Source organism: Centroberyx gerrardi, chromosome 6, assembly GCF_048128805.1.
Source record: "Centroberyx gerrardi isolate f3 chromosome 6, fCenGer3.hap1.cur.20231027, whole genome shotgun sequence".
Lineage (NCBI taxonomy): Eukaryota > Metazoa > Chordata > Actinopteri > Beryciformes > Berycidae > Centroberyx > Centroberyx gerrardi.
The window spans coordinates 22546264-22571812 of record NC_136002.1 but is presented as its reverse complement, the minus strand read 5'-3'; the positions used below and the strand labels follow the sequence as shown (position 1 = coordinate 22571812).

The following is a 25549-nucleotide window of genomic DNA, read 5'->3' as shown; positions in this document are numbered from 1 at the left end:
GGATAACCAAAGTTTGAAACTTTAAATTCTGCTATCATCAATTATATCATCATTGTTGATTGACTTCTGAATAATAACATTATTATTCATATTTCATCTTTGATTTCAGTCTGACTTTAAAGTGGAAAATTATGGGCATGGTGAATGTCTTTTAACAGCATGCGTCTACCAGCCAGCCTGTTCCCAGCAGTAATAGTTATGGACAGTTTGATGCTAATGATGTTTGCACTACATTATACTGTACAATAGGTATTTTCAGCCAAGGGTTCCAGCTGTGCTAATAGTTCCAGCAAAGCATGACTAGCCGTACATTATTGGTTGCTATGCCAACACATCAGGGACCAGGGAGCTTGCTCCTGTTTTTCATTCATATGTATTTGTACCAGTTTGAAGAAAACTTTTCAGGCAGTGCACCTGTGTTGGTAATTGTTGTCTAAAAGCCACAATCCCCTTGAGGATGTTCTGTACCGTGATTATGGGTATATCTCTGCTACAGCTGGGATATATTGCATCACTGTCATACCCATAATCACAGGAAAGAACACCCTCTTGTGTGTTATTGCTATATTATCCCCTGGGAAAATAATCCATTGAAAGGTCTGTAATCCACGCTATAATGGAATGCCTACATCAGAAAAATAAAATATATATATAAACTGCCTTTTCGATGTCCCGAAGGTACGTTGGATTACATGGAGCGCTTGAAGCAGATAAAAAAGTGGAAGTGGGTCAGTACCATTCTTTCAAGCTCCAAAAGGGTCGAAGTGGCCAAAAAAAACTGCAGAGTGCAAGTCCCTGAGTCTTTCACAGCAAAGACTAATATAGATGAGGAGGAGGAACAATATTTCTCCTCCGCACATAGAGAGACAAGAAAGGCACACTCAGGCCATCCTCAAGCTAACTTGACACATAGTATACCCAACAAATACATTATCATCAAGCCTCTGTAAGGTAGTGTGTGACTCCTGATTTATTACAGTCACCTGCTGCATGTCTGTGTGTTTGGTGTGGATGCTAAATTTGCCTGTGTGTGCATGTGCTGATAAAATGTATCGCATGTATCTAAAAGGCAAGTATTTATGTGTCGTCCCTTGTGAAAAAGACACAGTATGATGGAGATGATTATTATATGCCGTAGACTTACGTGTGTTGAGTCCTTTTGCTTGAACTGACCAGATACACAGCCTGTGTGTACAGGTGTGTTTGTTGGCTGTTTTCTTTAGCAAACAGTCCATCCAAACTGTACCACAAAACAAGTTTCATAAATCACCATTTGAATAGGAGTTTCTTAGCCTGATTATTTAAAAAAAGGCCAATCAGTAACCCCATGTAACTAAATAAAGTATTACACTACTAAAGATAATATGATGAGAAAACATTTGGAAACTACAGGGTGCAATCATACAGTTGGTGTGGCTGGGCTTGCACTGTGATAATACATAGTATAACACACAGTATAATATGTGTTTTACTTTGACTTATCTGTGACTGTTAGCTGGATGAATGAATCACTTATAGGATTTCTTGTCTCAAAAATGTCAAAAAGGACAACTGTGATTTACAGGTTGGCTCTATATGTAAGTATGATAAAAAATATGAGAAACCAATTGAGTGCCTATATTTCATTGCTCTACGCCATAAAGAATTGATGACCTGTGGTGATTCTGTAATAATTTGCTACAGGGGAAAAGAGAGGGAATTTGGGATAATACTATACTACTATAGTTGCTAAATGCTGTTGTGCTAAAATAGGCAAAAAATGTGGGGAAACTGTCTTAGGGGAGGAATAGAGATACTGCAGAGGCTTGCACAGACACTTCCACAAACCCCTCACATGCCCTCAGTTCTATTATATATTATACACTTCTGAATCTATGTACACATATTATGCGAAGCAAATTGAATTTTACATACCTCTGCCTGTTCACTTATGTGGTTTCATTTCATTTCAATAAGCTTTGTTCTTGCTCAACCATTTGGGGTCACTTACAAGGGTCTGATTCAATTATTCTTCCTTTCACAACAGGAGGAAAACATTTTCATGGTGAATGGTTTGCCTAAATAGATTACCATCTCAAATAATTCAATTTCCGTTAATTTGATTGATTTCATACCAAGGGGGAAAGAAATCTTAATTTAAAACCATTGCATTTCTAATCAAACATTAACTGGGAAAGAGGCCGGGGCAAAAAATCTTTTATTACCAGTTTTCACTAATTTAAATAGAAAAAGCTGACGACTGCCCTATTAATGGGCATCGCCGAAATACAGTGTGCGACAAACTGATATCTGATTCCAAAATAAACTGCTTAACTGTTTGTAAGCTGCAGGACCATTTTTCTCACAAGAAAATACACAGATATACAACACACACACACACACACACACACACACACACACGCACATACAGTACACACACCCACAACATACACACACAGTCTATGGCTGGCCATTACTACAGAGGATCCAGATGAAGCAGTTCAGTCATCTGATCTATTCCCATCCATTATTCATCCTGCTCGGGGAGACAGAGACGCTGGGCTCCTTTTCTCAGAGAGACCCAGGAACCCCATCTATTCTCATGAGCAAAGGAAATGCCATGCAGTAGTGGAGTGAATCACCGACACAGCAAAAGTGCGAGAGAGAGAGAGAGAGAGAGAGAGAGAGAGAGAGAGAGAGTGAAAACAAAAGTTGGGTGTGTTGGGTATCATGAGTGCACAAGAACTGAAATAGTCTGCGAGGGAGTTCTGTAACTTGTAACTCAAATTATTAGAAACCCAAATAGTTACAAATGCCCAGAATCCAGTACAAAATGTGAAAATATGACAGGGGGAATATCACCACTGGATCCAGTTTGTCTCCTGATGCCCACCAATTCTATGCTGCAGGAAAATAAAGTAGCCCGGCTGGCAGTGAGGAGAAAACACCTTGTGGAGACATTGTGTGAGTGGCAGGCAGAACTGGCGAGCTGCCACAGATAATAACATCTGAAATAAATTTGATGTGTGGAATTCAATCTGTAGTGATAGGAACGGCCCCAGCATTAGAGTGAAGTTCTAAATGCTATCTACTCATCCATGGAATGAGGACTGACACACAGTCTCAGAGAATAGATTGTGCAATTAGCAGCCTTTGTGCTGTTTTGACACAATGAAAAAGGGAAATGAGATTCAACATTGTCATGCACGCTTCTCTGTGGCACTGTTACTCCTGAGGGATCCCAAGTATACCGTGTTTCAGGTGAAAATGAGTTGGAGAGCTGACCTATAAGATGCACCAAAACACATAGTGAGGAGAAGAGATATCAGACTTATTCCTCACACATTTCATCACTTTGACAGCGATTGTGATTTTTAAGTATTAGGACAAGGGGAAGGTTATCTGAAATTCTGGTTTAATTTGGTTTTTCCTGTTTTAGAGGAGTAGGCCATCTTTTCAATAATAACTGAATAACATGCTATTAGAAAACGTAATACTCCGTTCAAGGAACAGGGGGCGCTCTTTGAGTAGCCAATGAAGACAATGGCTCACCATTATGAGTTCCCACAAACTCTGTTGATTGTTCCTTTGGTAACTAAAACAGGGACATTTATTACGGATAAATGTATCAAAATGGTTGACCTCCTATATCAAATCTGTAGCCTTTATCCTAAAACACATTACAACACACAGGCATACCAATTATATAATAAACATAAACTATATGCTACTTTAGCTCTATTATAATCTCTATTTGTGCTTCGGCTATAAAATGAATCTGCAAGCAATTGGGAACAGTTTATAGGCTGCGGTCTCCCCCCACGTGAGCTAACCTATAGACTATACCCCTAAAAGAAAATTACTATAATATTCCTATAAAGTGTCTGTGGTATTCAGCGGTGGGTTTATGGTGACCTCATTGCACTTTATGGTGTGTTCCGCCTCCCATGTATCACTGAAATATTCCTATAATATTCCTATAGGGACTTACAGTCTTTGGTGCTCAATAGCGAGTTTATAGTGACATTATCGTACTTTGTGGTATTTTTTTGATCTCCTATGGGTATCACTGTAATTTTCCTGTAATATTATATGGGCCTAGATGTCATTGCAACATAACGCAGCCCAATATGATAGAAGGCACCCTACTTGAGCCCTCCCTCCGCCTCTCATGAGTCTACATTTTCATCCCATGGCCGTCTCTAGGTGATTTAGCGCCGCCAGTCTCAAGCAGGTGTCCAACATGGCGATCACGGGGAGCGGATCTCTCGCTATTTCTCTCTCTGTTTTCGTGATTTCAACGGCGTTTCTTCTGAAAGGTAAGTTTTTTGTGTGTGTGTGTGTGAGAGTCCGCGTGTGTGTGTGATGCAGAATTACTCCATCAACAGCAAAAGCCCACAGAGTACCAGGGAGAAGTTGTGGTGCGTTTGCGCGCTAGATGCGCACAAGCTTCCCTCAAATCTCAGCATCACTTTCCATTGCTCTCATACTGTTGTCTCTGTTTGTCGATTTCAAAATATCAGTGTTACTCCTCACCATTGATTGGGATTGTTAGGCTACTTAGCTTACAACAATTGTGGCATCAGTGGCGGGTGTCATCCTGGGTTTTACTGCAATGGGCTACACAGAACTGCTATAAAAAGTAATGTGAGTGCTGCACAATTGCATAAGTGGCAATAAAGTATCGCCAATAATAATCGAGTAAAATGAGGGTGTATAGACCTTGGGCTAAGTTTGATGGCAAGGCTCAACCTCAAAAACACTAAAACGTGGCTCTTTATTATGAAATGAGAGCGATAATCGGCTCGTGAACGAATTTGGCTCAAAGGCTCTTGTATCTTCTGTCATACCGCATAAACCTTTACAGTCCCAACTCATTTGGCTGTCTACAAATCTCTCAAGTCTGGGCTTCAGGTGCGCGTTTGGAAAAAACACGCAATGCAGCTCTAGTCTCACACAGTGTCCTCTGGCCGCACAACTGCAGCCTCTAATGCCAGTGTATGTTCCAGTCCGCAGTCTTCACTTCTCCTCTTGTCAGTAAGGTTGAAGATGGAAATTTGCCTTGTCGCTATTCGGACTGAGGGCTATAGCCTGCAACCGCATGAACCGGGGGCGCCAAATGTGACCGACCAATGCAGCCCCCGGTCCGATTATTTCCCCGTTGTGCCACCGCGGTCAGAGTTGCATGCGTCAATGTTTTTCCTGGAAAATGTCTTTCCGCTGACAATACTGACGCATCTGAAGCTGTTAAAATGTCAGATTGCAGCCGCTTTAAATCCCTCCCAGCAGTAGGATGGACATGTTCCGTTGTCAATCCCCGGGTTGTTAAAATGGCAAGCAACAGTTGTGTTGACAGGTTTATACTTGAAGACTATTTGAGCGAATTCGAAGTGATTTAATTTCTGTTTTTACATTTGGCCATTAGTAGTGGTATCTGCATCACCCATCAACAGGTCTGCATAAACTCATCAAAGTGTGTGTGTGTGGTGAGATTGAGGACCTGTGCTCTCTAATTGAGGTTACTGGTTAAACCGATTTTTTAGACAGTGGGGTTGTTTTTTTACAGCTCACTGCATACAAGGCTTTCATTTCACAGTTGTTGAATTTATTATGGTCTGTGTTGAATAGCAGTTGAATGACATTTACAGCATTGTCTAGCGTCTTCTTGTCACATTAATTTAATTAACCTCTCAGTCAAATAAAATAATGCACCAGGAATGCACAATAACCTCAAGTACAATACACTGAGGATTGCAGCAGTTGGAATTGATGCAGTGTTTTGGTCAAAAATGGCATGATCTGACTGCAGGTTTTTCATTTGTTTGATTCTCTTTGCGTCAGCCGCTGGGAGCGATGAGGCCCGATCTCTAGCTCTATAAAGTGCTGACAATCCACTCACTGACGCCTCCCAATTGTTTGTTGATAATCAACAATTCAGTTCATCACTGGATTTGAACTTTGTTTCTATGTTCTGGTGAAAGAAGAACGACCCCAGTATATGGACATTGCTTAGTTTCTTGTGGTAGGTGTTCATGTGCTGGCAGGTTTATCATAAAAACAAGACGAGACAAAGAAAGAGAGCTAATCACCGAGAGAGGGAGAGACAAACAGGCAGTCACAGACATGGAGAAAAGATATTACGTTAAGGGAAAGTTTTTTTTCTTACAGAAAGCATTGCTAAAGGTGAGAGATGCGTTGGCTGACTGGCTGCTATAAGGCATTGTATGTAAAAAACAAAATATGTTTAAATGCTAAAAACAGTATTTCTCTCCCTGACTCTCCCGGGGCTTGGCCTACTGTAGCATATCGGCTGCAATCTGATGGTAGTATTTCAGAAGGTTGCATAATCCTACTTATTGTCAGTTTAAACTCATTCATCAGGACTGAGTGATGGCGAAGTGGATCAATACAAGCTGTCATGAAGCCTCAAGGCACTGCTGAAGGACTGGATCTCAGAGAAACAAAGGAAACACAGTTGTTACCGTGCTCATGGTTGCCAGTTGGCACGTGACATGGTGAGTGATTGAAGATGTCCGTCTAGCTGCTTATGGTGGGGTTTGGTGGAGCTCGGCCTCTGATTTGTGTGCGTGTGTGTGTGTGTGTGTGTTGGGGGATGGTAGCTGTTTATTTCCTCCGTTGCCATATAAAGGTTGATCTGCATCTTATGTTTTCCACTTGTCCTCTTTGTTTGTGGTGCATGCTGGGGGTTATTGTATGTATATTCATATCTGTCTGCTGGTTTTGAATGCTAAAGATTAAGTTATTAAACCACACACACACACACACACACACAGTACATCAGTGCTGCCACTGTAGTGCTAACTGAACTGGTCTTCTCTATCTGTATGGAATTGCACTTACCATGTTTCAGGTTAAATTTAATACCCTACTTAATGGCCCATTGATATGTGCCCGCTTGTGAAGTATTTCATTGCCTGTACATTGAGATCGCCACAGTACATCATTTGTAACAATAATATACTCTTCTATTTAAAGAAATTGAATTTATTGCTCATTAAATTTACATTAAACTCTGCTTAATAAGCCTCTCCCTAATTGCTAGATAATGCATGGCACTACTTTATGTGGTGGCAGCTAATCTTACTGTTAAAGGGAGGGGCTGGCAGAGAATTGGCAGCTCTATTCAACACAGGAATGCATGTATGGAATTAAGCCACTGGTAACATTTGTAAGAAAATAAGCTATGTAGGATTTACTGTTATCATTTCACTGAGGACATCGCACCCCCAGGCTGTGCGGTTCTATCTGCTGTGAATTTCACTTGAGGTTTTTAGTATGCTTGTGTGCATGCAGTATGTGTGAATGTGCGTGAATTGTGCAAACGCATGTACACCATCACTACTGTGTCTGTACATGGTGGTGTGAATGTGGGAATGTGTTCATAATCGAACTTCACACCCCCTCTATTCTTGGAGATAGCTCATAAAATGGATCTGAGCACAAGAGGACCTTGTGCCGGTGCAGTTAGAGCTCCAAGTGAATAGGGAGATTTCACTTTTGTATTTGTCCTTTCAAGCCAGAGGTTGTAGGAAGTCAGTCAGTTGACAGAGTAAGAAGTTGGTTATTGAGGGCCATGTGGAAGAGGCGCTGAAAATCTCTTTCTATCTCCGACCTTGTATTCTTTTCAGTCTCTGAAAGACTCCAATCTCTCCTTAAAAACTTCAGCTTTGGCACACAGCACAAGGGTTTTTGCCCACATACTTTTTTAGAATGGCCTTCAAGTAAATACACGGTTTTGTGAAGGTCAGAGAAGCGCTGCTGTTGACATACTATCACTTTGAGTCACGTAGCAAATATGAAACAAAATCTCAGGACATCGCTATGGAAGGAATTTGTACCGCAGTGTCAAACTGAATGACAAACTGAGGACAATCAAAAATGTGTCTGTGTTGAAATGTAGTAAACAGTCAATTAGGAGAAACAGACAGATGACAGGCCCTTTCATGATTGTAGGGACAGAAGCTTCCATTCATGGCAGCGCTGTGGTAATGAGGAGGAGAGCTGATGTCTCCGCATATGAATATGACATTGTTCTCTCTGTTCCCTGGATCTGAGAGACCTCACTCTATTGGCTGCATTGCCTAGGCTGTGACAATCAAGTCCACAATGAAAAAAATGAAATTGCAATGTTTTTGTTTTGAAGGGGGCATAGAGTGCACATTAGTATGGGTGATGGAGCAATCACAAGCCACCATTAAGGCTGTGGAGCAGTCACAGCACAGCACTTCCTAAATGAAGACATTGGCCAACTTCACTGGACTACAACAGATTTCCTCCATAACCTGCACCGTACAATAATTCAAACAGCAAAAGTTCAACAAATGGGTATCCATAGTGCAGAAATAGCAGAAACAGCAAATAAAAGCTTGAAGATACATAAAAAATGGAACTGAAATGTGCTGCGCTGTATGTGCAGTATTCAGCCACTGCTGCTTCACTAAAACTTGTCCACCCTTACATTTTTTTGTTTAATATAATATGGAGCATTCACATATTTGAATTGTACGGGTAAGAAATTGTACTTGTTTGTGTAGTTAGATCAGTCACTTCCATATAGGAAGTTCAACCAATAGGGAACCTTGAAAACGGCTCCGACTCGGCCCAGAACCCACAGCATTAAGACTAAATAACTGTTGATCAATGTGGAGGACAAAGGACTGCCTTTCTGAGAGAGAGAGACCCAATCTCTAATCAATAATTTCAGTTAACGAGCTTCCACTGATCAATAACTGTACCGATGCTAGTGGAAAAGGCTGTGTGCTGCAGATGCCGTACTTTATTCTTAGATCTGCTCAAAAATGTCAAAAATCGCGCTGTCCCAGATTGCCATCTCGCTGACATATAGTCAGCTGTTAGGACAGGTACCTGCTTGATGCACCACCCTCTGCAATCAGTCACTCCTTTCCTTGTTGCACTGCTGTTTGCAGATGCATTTATGCAGACTGACTGAAATATAGGCTTGTTATCCACTTCCACACAGCAGGATAACACTAGACTTGTGGACAACATTAGGATATCCTGTGCCTGCCATCAGAGTAAGTTATTCTCCAGAAACCTGTATACTAAATATTTCTATGTTTCTTTTAAGATTATTTTTATTTTTTTATTTGACAGTCAGGAAAGAAGGCGGGTGGAGGGGGGGCGGGGTGGCATGCGGTAAAGGTGACCCCGGGACGTCGCAGGTACATGGTATGCACCTTAGCGAACTGAGCCACTAGGACGCCCGAATGTTTCTGTAATTTTTTTGAGCAAGTACACTCATGCCACCTGGACTGGAAGGAACTAAGAAACCTTATATAAAGAAAGGACATTAAATGTTTTTGCAGTGTGTTTTCAAGATGTGGATGTTTTACATTTTCCTTCACTGTAGGTGGTGAGGAATATACTAAGGTGGGCTGCTTGAGAGTTAATTTGGCAGGAAAATGCATGAATTTATTTATGTACATATTCAGGTTTTTGAATACATTGGTGCATCTTTTACAGATTTTATCTGGTTTACATTTGCCACAATTTCTATAGTCGTCTTAAGCGAGGCTGACATAGTAACAGAAAATATATTATTCCCTGCAGAATTTACAATCAAGGGAGAACTTTTTTCCACCTCTCAAGGTGACACATAAGAAAATTTTGATCCTGTTTACACGAAAAAGAGCTGTTGTCTGACAGGGTGGTGCTGCCTGCCTCGGGGGCATCATGCTCTTGAGTTATCAGCCTGACGATAGACCCATCTTAATTACTCTCTGATACAGCACTATAATCTGTCATTGTCAGTCTGATCAAGACTGTGCAAACCAAGCACTAAGACTCATTCACCCAAACCAGAAGCCTATTGATTACTTCTCATACTTGAGTCATTGCACTGCGGAGAGACATGGGAGGCAATAGAGCTAATGGAAGTGGGAAACTCAAAGTCACATTGTTTACATCTAAGATGACAGGTAAATGTATTTGAAAGGAAATATGGGCTTGATCCATTGGCTCCCTAATAGCAGTCTGTCTGTATTTAACAAGGAAAGTAAGCTCACTGCCAAACTATCAGCTGCCCTGTGGTCCAGGTGTCGTGCTTCCAACTTGCGAGCGTCTCTATCTCAAAAACAAATCCAATCGTCGCTTCACTGAAAGAAACATGTTTCAGTTTGGTGCATGTCGTTCTTTTCTGTAGCGATGTGTCTGTGTTTTGGAATTTAACACAAGGACACTTTTATTTACTGTAACTCTTTTTGAACACATCGACATGAACTGATGCAAGGCTGCCTAAGACACCCCCCCCAACACCCCCCAAAAAAACAAAAAAACACCACTATCACCATTACACGTCATATCACACTTGCCAGGACTCTTGTAGGTGGAGGTGATAAAAGCATGGATTGCCTCAGGCTTTATGTAAAATCATGATTCTGTATCTCATGATCATGTTATCTTTCATTTGAGTCTAATTACACTAATTACTACTAATAGTAATTGCTATCTCATCTAAACTTGTCTAGTAAACTTGTATAGATTAAAGACAACAAGGTCATCAATCATTTGCATACAGGGCCCAAAAACTTTCAAACAAGCTGTCTGGGGAAATACCATTAGCAAACTCTGTAAGACACAACTTGTTTTTAGTTTCTTGTTTTTGCTCTAATTATGTTGGGGTGGTACGATGAATTTGTTTGTTGGGAGTCCAATATGGTTACTGAATTTTGTGGAGTCTCCCTTAATGAGCTATGAGTTTTAATGGAGTCAGCAGTGCAAGTCTTTTATTATAGTTGATTGTGAGTTGATGTTGTTTTGTTTTGTTTTGGTCCTTGTATTTTGCAGCACTTTGTAACTTTCCCGTGAAAAGTCATGTACAACTTAGTTATAATATTGTACAAAATTACACCTGACGTTCATGTATCCAGACTGTGTTTCAACATGATTTAGCCAGATTACATTTACACCTGGCATTAAAATATGTCTCCAGTGCATGTCCACATTGAAATCAGATTGCTCTTTAAAAAGATGGCCATGGGAATCACATTGTTATTTGCACTTTTTAACTTTTCAAAACAGAGGGAGAAGTTATCTTAGACAACTGGTATCCCCAGGGCCATAGCTGAGGAGAAGACACTTTATACAGCTGCTGTCATTACAATTAATTGTTTTGTCAAAACAAACTGACAGCAAACACCTGGTCTCACGTGTTTCCTATGAGTATTATGACTGTATTTCTGATCAGCCACTATTTTCTTTACTCTAGCTTGTTTTAAGTTGCAGTAATTACCAAGTTACCTTCCACCTGTTTCCTTTGTGTGCGTGTTGTAGTAGTGCATTTGCATAGTTGTTGTATGTTGATTGGAAACTACAGTGGCATTTCCATGACAAACACGCAAGAATAAGTGAGAGACTGCCTACGCAAGGAAATGTAATCTCTGCACATCTGTGTTGTGATTGGCTGTCTGTTACCCTCTGAAGCAGAACACATGGCAGCGCCCCTCGAGCACTTCCACCCCTCTCTTCTTCGTGTTCTTCTTTTTGAACTGTGTTGATGTTCTGGGGCACAGGGTATAAAGCCAATCACAACTCAGTAACCAAACTGAGTAACCAATGAAATTTATGGACACAGTGGCCCAGTTCTGAGCCCGCCCCTGACTGTCAAAACCAAATGAAACTTGAGTGCAGAAAAATGCTCGGAGTTATTGAGTGTGGGGAATGAACTTTGCTTGCTCCTTCAGGTTGTGTGGGCGCTCAGATATGGATTTTTGATTGCAAGCTGCAATATTGCTCACAAAGACGAAGTTCACCCTCTTCGGAGAGCTGTCACTCCACTCCCTGGAAGTATCTGTGCGGGCGATGCTGCCATTTCCTTGTGCAGGCAGCCCTCTTGCTCGTACCCAAGTTCTCACTCAATGCTTGCGAGTTTTGTCATGGAAATGCCACCATGGGAATTGGCAATTGCATTTTGGTATTAATGTGGCCCAATGCGCCTCTGACCAGATTCAGATGTGATTTGGCTGAGTGGCTTGTCTGGCTTGAGTGCATTTACTCCCAGATTTTTATGCAGTTAAGCTTGTGCCGAATACACCCGTCCACCCAAGATGCATGTTAATGCAGGTTTTAAAGGGCATCTAAAACTGATGTCGGTACATGAAAGTGACCCCTAAATAGACCTGAGCACAGGAGGACCTTAGTTGCCACCTCCAATGAGGCATATAACTCAAGAGGTTTATGTTTGTGTTTCATGAATTTCAAGTATAGTCCAAATGTTGCATTTAATCTTAACAAAATAAATCTCAGAGAAATATATGACCGAAATATTTTCACTCTGTGGTCTAAACTTCCTAAATGAGAGAGTGCTGTTTTGGCCACATAACCCAAACTTAGATCCATACAGCAAGCCTCAGAGGAAGACCGGCTTGCTCTAGTCTAAAACAGATATCAATAAATGTAAACAGCACTGGCCTAGGGATGTCATTAAAAAGAATAGCATGTCTAGACCTCATAAAACCAAAACATATTGTTATTTCGAAGCAGCAGGAGTTATTGCCTGTGAGCACTAAGATGACATCCATCAATTTAGAGTTTTATTGGAAAATGTAGATAGGCTGCTGTGGGAGATGTAAATGATTTACTTAGCATAAAGTTTTGCTTGAACAGGCAGGGAGATAGTGTAGTTAGTGAGGGCAGGGAAGTATCTGTGTGACAAAGGCAGTGCTGAAGCAAAAGCTGATTTCCCAAGCCTGAGAGCATCGCTATCTAAGCATGAGTAAATAGGTTGGAACTGAAGAACGTGGATTATTCTGGCTCAAATGTCATTAGACTTAAAGGTTGTCAAATGGGATACATGTGTAATAAGATTGTTGTACATGATTTCATTTTGTAACTTGTCCCCAAATGTCATATCTTCTAAGGCTTGTGCTGATTGTTTCTCACTGTGTGCTCAAATTGCTATTTTTTCCTCCTCTGCACCTGTTTATATTGTATGTTCAGACCAATTTACCTGAACCGCCTCACATTTAAGATTGCTTTCATTAAATGTTTGGTGATATGATGACAAATGAAAGCTTTGCATAAGTCAGCATGAACCCAAGTGGTGCAGAAAGGTTTTTTATTTAATATAAATGGATCCAGGAGCACAGGAAAACCACTCTGTTAATTTCATTACAGCCTGATTTGACATGTTCAGTGCATGTGACAGTAACCAGAATAACTGAAGTCATATGGAAAACATTTTGGGTAGAAGTTTGTAAAATTCCAAGCTACATTTTTGAACTGCTGAAAGTTGCAGAATACTGTACATTTGCATGTAGTTGTGTATCATTTTGACATGGTGGCCTCATCTTTCAGTAAATCTCAAATCTACATTTATTCAAATGTGTTCAGTGCAGTGAAGGTTGACACTGCATAATCCATCAAAATGTTCCATTTGAAAAGAGGGGTTGGAATTATTTGAATTATCAGAGAAAAGCCTTGCTTGTGCTGCAGCTGCTGATTCTCAGTAATTTGGGCAAAGGCCGTTCAGGTTTTTCACTAGGGGACCAAAAATCGAAAAAATCTAAAGATATATAGGACTTCACCTAGCAGTTAAATCGAGTGAGGAAATCTTTTGTTGCAGACTGACCTTCTATTTCTTTTTTCCCATTCTACAGTCCCTCTCTTCAGCCAAAAGAAATTATGTTTTTTTTTTTCTGTCAGTTTTATTCATTAAAAAAGAGAGAAGGAAAGAAAAAACATAATATAATTGTTACGTTTATTGTGAGGACTGAAGGATTTATTTTTCTGTAATGTTGATTGTGACTTTTTGTGATAGAAATCAGAGAGGCGTTTCAGCTCTCTACCGATGTGCTCTGTCAGATAATAAAAGCTTTAAGACACATAATCATCCGCGCACTGATAATTAAATATATTTGCAGTTTAAGCAGAGTGCAGAAATGGTTTGTTACAAGGAGGAGATGACTTTTGATTGAGACCTGTGTTGGTTTTTAATCTAATATAGAATATTATGATTTTTCTAAATGCTCATGGATTGACATGTGCATGTTGAGTTGTTTCTATTAAGGCTTGATGTCTCTGTGCATACTTTGCCTTTACTTGCAGGAGGGTTTATTCAGCCCTCACTGAATCTAGCTTTACAACAATCGCATTTTTCATTTTTTTCCATTGAGTCCATTCCTCTTTGCCCGGTACATCTTAAACTGGTACTTTGGTGCACCTACTGTAGATTACATGCAATAAAGGGGATAGCGCCAGAACTATCAATTCAAATATTGCCGTTTATAAACTATTTTGTTGTCAGTCCAAAATATAACCAAGGTCAAAATAACCTGCTAGGCTGCCTGCAGTAGATGCAGAGAGGTTAATCTGTTTTCCTGTGGAGATGCTAAAAGACATTTGAAAATAGGTTTAACTGGACATAAACATATAAAGCCGATTATCAAATTCCCTTTTTTAGATGTTTATATGCTCTTGTCTTTTAAATTAACTGCATTACTTGTCTCATTTATTATGTTAAAAATTCAAAGTTGTACAATCAATCATCCATTTAAGAGGCATATTAAATCTCCCATTTGGACCATAAAGTGAGAATCCATGTGCGAAAGTCGTAATCCTGTCCAATTTTTCCATATTATGGCTTGCCTGTGTGTGCCACCATGAGTATGCCTATTTGCACAGACACAGTATTTTATCGGACAGAAAACGCTGCTGTTCTTCAAACTATTCTTATTTATTAGGACTGATTTAGGACTAATATTGAAGAGAATGAAGAAGATGTGTTCCAGTAGCTCTGCTCAACATATTGCAGGGTCGCAGCGTCTTTTTAGTGACTTCAGTCAAGGTTGCAATTCAGTTCACTGCATTTTGTGGTATATGCCTTAATTTACATACATCTCCACTCCATGTGTGCATTTCTGCGGGGAGCTGTTTTCCCTCTGCACAATCTCAAGGCTGGAATCCACGGAGAGGGGCCCGTGTGTCAAAAAAACAAAGCAGCAGTTTGCAGTGCTTAAGTGAAGGTCTAAACTGTAGCCTTAACCTCAGCCACACTGCTATATTGTTTTATTGAGCCAAAGTGATTTCTCTAGATTAGATACGTTTTTGGCTGTGACACAGAAGCAATTATCAATTTCTACCACTCCGTCACCAGATTTCTTTTTACTGTAGAATCACCTTGTATTTTCATTATCAGTTGACATAAAGCATTGTACAGTAAGCGTCTTCAACATAATCCCATTTGGAATTAATCAAGTAGGCAGTGTATTTGCCTCAGTTAAGTCTTTCACATCCAGTCTTTTGTGGTTGAACATCTGCAGCCAGAGCTATTATGCTCTAATTCTGCAGAGTATAGACTAGAGATGGTAGGATTTGTGGAGTGCTTCGGTGCCGGGGATGGAGAATGTGTCACGGGGAGATATTGGGACAAAAAATATGAATGGATTAATTTGGCCACAGTTTATATTTCAGTGCTTTTGCAGAAACATACAGCAAATTCCGCTGCCATACAATAAAGGGCTATTTGTCTCTTTGACTTGATAACTTGTTGATTAGCACAGGTTGGATGAAACGAGAGCAGTGGGAACTTTCATGATTACTTGAATGACACATTGAGCCCATGGCTGACTAACTGTTGAATGACAGCTGGCGGGCCCTCAGGGAGGCACCTGCCTGTCAAAATATAATGTAAGTGTAAGTGACATTATTATGAAAATGCTGTCACCTTGTGCTTATATAATGCGTAAAGTTTCAAATGATACACTCATAGTAAACAAACTGTTAGTGTGATGGATGGCATGTTTTTGGTGCAAGGTATTCCTTGTCCGGTGATTATGCATAATTATGTTTAATGATTCCCCAGACTCACAAGCATGTCAGACACAGACAAAATGCATGTTTGTTTTTGTCTGCTGCCATCACTCTTTGTGTGGAGTAGGTCACCTCAGAATATTCATCACTTCTCATGTCATCAGCACCAACGCAATCTGCGGCAAAACATCTCAGTCTTCCGCCGACTGTGGTGTATTGCCAACCCCGACCGGCCCAGCCATCAGACATTTACAATGGCATAATTATGGAGTATTAAACCGTCATAATGACATATCAGTCAGACAAGATATGCAAAATGGCACAGAGGCCTACTTGGTTTACTCTTAAGATTGTCAGAATGGCCTGTAAGAGGGGGGTTTGTTTCTTGGTGGATCATAATTACAATTGGTATTTATGGGACCAATCAAGCCTTCAGTCAAGAGGAGCCCTATTTGAAGGTGACTCTGGGATGCATCACATCATACTGCAGACACAGTGAAACAAGCCTTTCAGACAAGCTGTCTCCTCTCACAAAGCCTTTTAAATCATCATCACTCTAGCCAGCTGTATGATAGTTCACATGATATATCACCTGTTAGAGCTGCGGCAGCACCCACAGACCAACAGACAGTGACAATGAGCCTGGCAAGCTGTCTCTAGTTTCGGCAGCCACAGCCTTTTTGATGCATCTGTTTCTCCTTATTAACCTATCTATTTGATGCTATTGTGTTAAGCGTTACTTAAGCTGCCAGTTAGCTGTTAGCGATGTTTCCTTAAGCCTTATTTGCGCTAATCTGTGTTTCAGTGATGTGGCTGGTTGAGTCAGGTTTTTTTTCGTAGCACGGTTCAATCAGCCTTTCGGTGGTGGAGCAGCTTGTTTGACTGTAGACTGTGATAGCGCTCCTGATTCTCGACGGCTCGCCCTCCACATGTCATTCACCGCGCTCCTCTCTGTCACACGGGTGGGAGTGATGACGAAGACACCGACTGCATTTACATGCACGGAGTAACCCGGCTATTGGTCATACTCCGGTTAAGGTCTTACGCGGGTTAAGCTGTTTACATGCACCTTTGATATCCCTTTGAGATTGGGTATTCCTGTTGCCATGAATAAACCAATTAGCGGAATATTCCTGTCTACCTGAGGAGTCCCGCCCACAGATAGAACCGTCCGCCAGCAAAAAAAAAATATGAAAAGGTGCGGCTGCCAGCTACCGCCTCCCTTTTTGACTGAGGTTTCTTCTAATACAGGGAAAATAAATTATTATCCCTATAGTATGTACAGCTTGCTGCATGCCATGTTTTTTGTTGACAACAAAATGTACCCATAACTCTGCGTGAGTCTGAGTTTGCAGTGAAACCCCAAAGTCAAAGTCGTAAGATCTATACATGCCACAATAACCTGTTTAATATAGGAGTAAACCAGGCGTCTTAGCCGTATTTCTCATAATCGGAGTGCAAGTTATTCGGGAGAGCCGAATTCACCGTGCATAAACGTAGCCACTGTAACCTTCTGAGAGTTGACACACAGAGGCGTCCCCCCTCTCTCTCTTCCTTTCCTCTCTTCCTTCACCCCATTCCTTTTCTTTTCTGTTCACTGCTTTTTATGTGCCACGCGGCCTCTTATTACTGTTAGAGGGCAGGTATGTGTCTGGCCTCAGCTGGGCATTATCCTGGCCCAGATTGTCCTTGGACCCCCATGTCTGTCTTATACCCAAGCTGTTGCAGCACCGGCCTGGCCTCATATATCATCAGTTATTCTTAAAGCTTTTCTTACCAATGATTAATCCACTTCAGCCTGATTCAGAAATGATCAAAGGCAAAGCATCAAAGCATTTTATAGATGCAATTACTCACTCATTAGCCATATGTTTGACAAGTATACCCTCCTGGCATTGGAAACCTCTCTATTAATCATAAACAGGGATCTGACAAAAGGAGAAGATGAAATGATGAAATATATATCCTGTCTGAGAATCAGTGAGATTATATTATTGATGGATTATAGAGCAAGCTGTCACCAAATAGCACACTCTTTACTTGATATATGACTGCCTAGAATATATTTTGGGTCATCTTTGCCAACACCATATTTCTTCACAGACCATGTTGCAGTCATCATTATCAGTCTGTGACCTGTTATGGGAATTTTTCTCCCCATTGAAACACCCAGATGTCAACACATACAGCTTGTTATCACCAAAAACAATCTAAACAAATGATCTCACCAGCCACCTAAACATGTTATCCTGCACCTAATATGAAGACGATACCCCCGTCTCCCACCCACCCTCCTTCTGCTGCCTCCGTCTTCCTGGGCGATCTCCCCAGGCTGTGAGGACAAGACAGGACAGGAGAGGATAAATTACAGCCACAGAGCCCAGGCTCTCTCCCATGCTTTCATTTGCACCAGCAATTAATCAGCCATCACTGGAGAGCTCTTGCATGTCAGGCTGAGGATTTTATTAGGGATGTCCTTTATGGGCCTTAATGAGACTTATGTCTTCCTTGAGTATTTCATTTGCAGCACATAGCCTGGCTGCTTGTAACCTTGAGGTGAGGAGTTTTTTCCACAACAGTAAAGCTTGCCAGTCCTTTGTTACTCACCTTTCAATGATCTTGACTTGATTCTGTCTTTCATCCCCCGCCTCCCTCATTGTTACAAATCCTTGTGTCTTGGAGGTGCCTAATTATAGATACACTAAAGCCTGATTCATTTTGTTTATTCTCACGTTCGTCCTCACTTCAGTTTGAAAAATCCCAGTCAGTGTTAATTCAGTTGTTGAAAATGTGGAGGGTGAGATTATTCGAATACAATGGGAAGTGTTGAGGGTTGTAACAAACTTAGTCACAATGAAATGAAAAATGACTTTTTCACCTTGTTTTCCGTGTCATAATTACATCTGTTTAACAATAAATCCCCCCAACACAACATTTTCTTTTATGTTCTTGTATTTTTATATCAAAATCCCATTTCTGTATTTCCTGGAACACGATGTATCTTTAATGGTTACCTCATGCTGTACCATGGGTACATAAAAAAATACAACCAATAATACCATCACAGATTTTTGAACAATCCTCCTCCACCGCCCCTCCCATCAAATATAAACTGCCTCTCTCCTCCTAGCTGATATCCCCTTGGTTTACACTTCTGAATGATCACTCCCCCCGTTATGTCCTGCTCCAATATCCTGTTTCAACAGGAAATATATCAAATTACAGAAGCAAGATGCTCTCAATATGCCGTTTCATTTTGACTTTAACAACCAGAATTTGAGCAGATGAGCAGGTATAGGGCAAAAAGCTAATTTCTTTGTGCAACAGACAAGGTAGAACAAGATAGGAACCTTGATTTAGTTCTACTAAATCGAGTGAGCGCTAACTTGTAGAATAGCCAGTGTGCATTTTCTGAAGAAAGCCCAGAAGAGCAAATGAAAATCTTTCTTCCCCCTTCGGCTATTTTCTTTTTTTATTATTATGTTGTGGGAGACAGGATTCTGAAGGCTACTGTACAGTTTTGTGTGCCCCCAAACACCACCAATTACAATAATAGTGAAAATGCTTGGAAAGGGAGTGGGCGTCAACCACTTAACCCTTAACCACAGAGTCAGCCAGCAAGAGGATATGGAAGCCATCTGGTAGCATTTTTACAGTATGGTGCGGCAGTTTGCCCATGTGTGCTACAGGAAGGGTCATATGACGGTCATAAAAGAGAGAGTCTCTGGAATTCTCCAAGGACGGAGATATGAATATTCTCAGTCCAATTTTCTGGGTCAGATGTAGCTCTACAAAGTATATGACCTGATCACATCTGTCACCAGGTTATGCAGCGTGAATGATCAAACTATATGACCTTTAAAAACTTAAATAACATTTTAAGCAGTTCTTAAAGCCGCACTTGCAGCATGTGATGAATTCAGTAATGAAACCATTTGGGGGAGAGGAGGTAAAATTACCGTGACCTCCTTCATTTTTTTGTAAGGCACCATATGCTAATAACTAGGCCATTTTACTGGGGTTACGACAAGGCTTGGAAATGGTTTGAGGATTGAAAACAAAAACAGGAACTGAATAGAATTATTACATGAATGAAAGCAAAATATGAATGTAATCACTGGTAATGTTCCGTAACAAAAAGGTTATTTTGAAAAACTCTTAGTAATAGTTGTTATTATTTTGCTTTTCCCATGTAATTGACTGAAATGCATGCAGCAAATGAAGGGCAAACAAGTAGGCCTATAGGTCACACATATCTGGACGTGCTCAACAACATGATAAAAAAGTATAATAAGAGACTTTTAGTTCAATAAATAAACTGCCCACGCTCGCACACACACACACACACACCACACACACACACACTGAGAGGTCCCTCCTCCTGACCACACAGCGATGGCCAGCTGTGTTCTCCATTTGACAGCCAGGTGGTGCAGACTTTGGAGCACAGCAGCTACAGTTAATTAAGGTTACCCATTTGAATCTTGTCAATGGCTACTTTGCCGGTGAAAAAAAGTCAAAAACTTTTCTTCCTTTTCTTCCTTTTCTTCCTCTCTGCCTAAGCTTTGTTTTTGTCTTCCCTAATGGCTTGGGCTTGTCAAGTGGAAAAGGAGTGAACAGTGCATCCTTCCTCAGTATTCAGATGCATAGATAGACCTACATATAGCCTACTTTAAAAAGACAAATAGCCTTACATCAGTATTGAACTTATACAAGCTTACCTTGATAATGTAGGACAGAGGCTGCCTGTAACTTTCAGTACAATTAGTAAAAGTAAAAGAAAAATATTATCAACCAAGCTATTATTTTGTTCATACAGGTGAATGGTAGAGTTCACTGCAAGATCACAATCATTATAATCCATTCAGAATGGTGAATGGTGAACGGAAAGATTGGAAAATAGTTTAGTTTTTGAATCCAAGATTACCTTAAATGTTTTTGTGGGAAAGATTCCCCCATGAACTCAAGGTCCCTTTAGCATTTACACATCTGCTTTTTTTTTTTTAAATGGTGCCTTGGAATTGCCTTAAATATAAGAATCCATATATGCTACTCCTAAGATAATTTTGAACATGCACAATTTTCCTCTAAGGTCAGAAACCAGAGCACTTGAACCTGTGATATCATCAAAATGTAAAAATCTGGAGCTGCACTGTAGAACAAGAATGGGAGACTGACTTTGTGGACTGACAGAAGAGTTTTTATTCCCATACAAGCCTTATTCTGTGATAGTTGTTGTTCTGAACTAGAAAATATACCCAAAAATATACCCCAGAAAATCCCTGCATGCTCACAATTCATTATCTATGGAGCAGCTCCACATTTTACATCTTGATGACTGATTCAAGTCTTTGTTTTCTGGCTTCTGGCCTTGTGAGAGAGTTCATGGTTACAAGTAATAATTTGATACCTGGATCTACTAAACATCTATTATGAAGCAGTTGCAAATATATAAAATGATGATTCTGATTTACTAACCCAGAGCACAAGCATTTTGCATGTGTCAAATATGGAAAATAAAAATGGGGCGTTTTTAACCTAATTAATACGTTGTTTGAGGTGTGACAGCGGTAAGGCACAAAAATGGAGGAGCAGATTAATTAAATGACTCCCTCCCTTGGATTTAATAAACCAGAAAGTGCTAATTTCACCTTCGACTGCGTGCGGTATTTAATGCCTAAAGAAAGCATATCAAACTTCTCATCATGTGTCTTGTTTGTCTGGTGTTGTGTGCTGCATGCTGCACAACATTGTATTGCACTGTGCAATGCCTTCGGTTGCAAAGAACAGACGAGGGAACGAGGAGGAGGATGAGGATGAAGAGGATCATGTTTCCAGGCCGGGGTGGAAGGCTCTCAAGGTGTGGAGTAACTGAGAGCGTATTCCCGTGGCCGCTTTGTTTTGACAGTGATCTTTAATGAAAAGAATAGAGAAAATCTTTGCAAATGTTTCTCTTCCAAATGCAGAAACAACCAAAGCTCGAATTAGTTCAGTGAAAATGGGGCAACGTCGATGTTTCAGTCACAAAATACACATGTGGCCGTGCCTGCGGCTTGTAGAACTAGGCCCTACTACAGCCTGTGAAAACACTGCCCAGTTTTTGTAGACCGAGCTTATAGGAGACTTTTTGGTCTTATTGTTTTTTTTTTAAATAGGCACATGTTTAAACCATCAGCCAAATGAAGTGAATCACTGTTTATTACTTTACCAATTGTCATTACAGGAGGTCATACAATAGCCCAGTAATTTTCAGAAAATACTTACATTCGATTGAAATTTGTAACAGAAACAAAATATGAAACTTGACCAAAAGATATGAAAATATGCAAATAAATATTGTTTCAATCAATGTTGGCGTGTTAAGTCTAATGTCCAAACTCCGCCAAATGCGAGCACAACTCGATCAAGAAAATCCTCCTTAGGTGCACGGCCAAAGATTAATACATGAAGAAAGAAAAGCCAGCACTCATAATGTCCTTTTGTCATATATTTGAATGGGCAGCTATATAGCACAAACGACGGACGCGTTTCAGCAATAAGCCATCATCAGTGTTGATGATGGCTTATTGCTGAAACGCGTCCGTTTCAAATATATGACAAAAGGACATTATGAGTGCTGGCTTTTCTTTCTTCATGTGTTAAGTCTAATGGCCTATTATAGGCATACTATTAGGCAGTCTAGGTCCTATTTCATTTTCCTGCAGATATTATCATGCACCTCCATTTAGTACAAATGTGGCACAATCGAAAGCCTAAATATTGCCTTGGGTTTTGCCACTGAGATTATTTGCACAACAGGTGTTAGTAAATGGAACTGGAGTCAGTTTGCACACGTTTTTCAGCTAGTGGTGAGAAGGTGTGATTCTCATAGTAGATCTGAGCCATAAATTTGACTTGAGTATTATTCGCCCTTAATGTTTTATATTTCTTGAGTTCAGAATCTCTGCCCTTCCCATAAAGTTAAGTAGCTAATGATGAGCTATTACATGTGTGGCCTCGGCTGCATTGATCATTTAACACATAGTATATTGCTATTAGAAGCATTATATGGTGCAGGAAGTTCTGCTGAACAAACTGCTACAGCAGTCTATGGAAGAGTCCTTCAGACCATAAAGGATTTTTCATTCACAGCCTTGAAAGTTTTAGTCGTCATTCAACTTGTAAAAGGAATTTACAACTTAAGTAACAGAGACATTCATATAAAACTGAACCTTGCAATGTCTTACAAGATTCAGGGGGCAAATAAAGGAGGCAGAATGAGTGAGTTTTCAGCACAGCCACCCACCAGCTGCCTGAGCATAAATAGTAGTGTATCATTATGGCTGTGCTGAGGGGAAACACCCTGTGTTTTAGTTCTTTGCGGAGGTCATGTGGCAATCAGTGGGTGTGCTCATGCAGCTCTCGCTTAGAAAAAGAGGCTAAATTAGACCTTTATGATTCAGCCACGTAGGCCCTCTGAATCTTGCAATGGCAGTCATGGAGATTTCGTTTTTATTTTAATATTTCTTTCCCCTTTGATTTTAAGGAGACAGTGTTTTCAATGCCATTGATTGCGCTGACACCGGATGCTGATGGAATTCACCCTGAAATAAATGAGATTTGTGAACCTGTTATTTATTTCCCATAAATATGAAGGGGGGGATTTTTGTTTAAATGAGGTGATAGTGGGAGAAAAAGATCAATGAATCTTTTTGTCTCGCTGCACACACTCGGCTGTAGGTTTGTCTGGAATGAGCTCCATGGCAGATGAGGCGGTGGTGTGCCCTCACATGATGCAATGCACCGCAAGTCCATATTCCTTTGAACTAGGGCTTTCATGGTAGTCTACCAAATATTCCTATTTTTGTTATTGTTTTGTTGCCTCTCTTCTGTTCTCAAGTTTAGTAGTTGCCGCAAATATAGTGACTCAAGATCAAGGTTTAGAGAACAATATATTGAAAAAGAAAACAATACATCAAATGTGATGTCTTTGTCAATGCGTTGCTGTTATGTTTCTGCTTAGGATCCTGGTGATTTTTGATATTGAGATTTGATGATTTGTTTTTATTATTATGCAGCAGAGTATCGTAATGCAGCGAATGAAGCGGCAGTATATTCTCATGTATCTCATATTCCTCGCTTCTATCTTCTAAGATCTAGCTGTCAAGTAGCAGAAGAGAGGAGAACAGATATGATGAGATTTGACAAGGCGAGGAGAGGAAGTGATCATAAAAAAAAGAAGATGCGGTGTGTGGTGGTAACGGGATTAAGGCTCATTTGTTTCACTGAATTTCTCTCACAAATGTGTAACTTTTGGATTTGGAATCAGCGGTGTTCTAACAATTCTTCAACATTTCGAATGATTGCATAATATGATTGTTTTCTTCTCTAAGATTTATCCTCCTGTACTGTATGTCTCAAGCCTAAAGGATCCCCACTGTGTACTATTTCCCAGTCTAAGTCCCCAGTGTACTATGTTGGAATGAGTGCATTTCTGACATAGAAATATTTGGCTGCCATGTTTCCCTGACAGAGTGCTGATGAATTCCTGGAATGAGTTCCATGAAGTGGTCTGTTTTCCCCAAGTGGGAGCAACATGCTCAATATGCATGGCTGAAAAATAAATGAAACAGTCCTTCGAAGGAAAATGTTGATGAGGTGTTTGTGTGGGAATGCTCTATGATTTGGAAGCATGTGTTTTTATTCGGCAGTTTCGGTGTTGATGAAGCAGTCATCGAGTCATCATAACTGCTTAGGCCAGTTGATGTTATCTTAACTGCCTCTTGATGTGTTAATGTATGGATAATGGATTTATCCTACTGATCGCACTCCATTCATAAGTGGGATTTAAATGGGTGCTGTGGGTGCCTGCCACCCATGGCCAATAATGTAGAGAATCACTTGGATTGTAGTAATAATGGCAAAAATGACTCACAAGTTGAATAAGCATATTATGAACAATTATCAACTATTTTCATTCTTATAACCTTTACCTCAACACAGTTATTGACAAATTTGCTTTTCTGGGGTGGGTGCAATATGGCAGATTTTGAAAAAAAAAAAAAAATTGATGTTGTTGCTGTGATATTGATGCACTTACATGACTTATTGTGAATCAGCAAATAAATACACAAAATTCCAGCTAAATGCTCATGTTGTTGTTTTGACAGCTTACTGGGAATTAGCACTGCATCTTAGTTGTGAATTTTAGGTGTAATTTCAGCATGCTAATAAGTCATTATTTCTTCCTTTTGGACCTAGAACATGATTGGCTGGACAGAGATCACAGCTATAGCGCCCATATGCATGAAAGGCAAGCTCCGCCCTCGACTCCATTATGTGGTGAACGGTCTGTAGTGACGTTCTCACAGATGTGGACAGCGACCATGTGACTCTCTCTGTGTGTGTGTGTGTACCCCAAACCAGCGTTGAGTCTTGACTGATTTACCCTCTTCCCTTTTGATTCTGCAGAGCAAGTTGCATTTAATGACTTACTGGGACGTCTAATTGGCTGTAGGACCATTATGAACAAGCCTTTAAACCGGACTGTTGTCCAGCGCAGCCTCGCTCACATCGACCCCTCCTGAAACGAGCATGTCCATAGTCTGTGTTTCATCTCTCCTCAGCTTTATGTTTAAACCGATACCAACTCCAACATTCAGCTGCTGGAGCTCCATAGAGTATCTGGATTTTGCAGTAGGATAACACAGCTACTAGTTTTATTCAACACAGCAATACGATTTTTAAGTTCTAATGTGATAAGCCGGTCATTAAAAAAAGATACCGAGCATGGTAATTGGAT

At 40.4% G+C, this 25549-nt stretch overlaps 1 protein-coding gene across 1 annotated transcript in view; it reads left to right on the top strand.

Moving 5' to 3' along the window:
* The first annotated feature begins 4177 nt into the window (after nt 1–4177).
* The window catches only part of cadm1b (cell adhesion molecule 1b), a 94473-nt gene continuing 73101 nt past the window's right edge, over nt 4178–25549 (top strand). Inside the window, exon 1 of the mRNA XM_078284246.1 lies at nt 4178–4298. Coding sequence (XP_078140372.1) covers nt 4223–4298 — 76 coding nt within the window. The 5' untranslated portion in view covers nt 4178–4222. The remainder of the gene's footprint in view (nt 4299–25549) is intronic.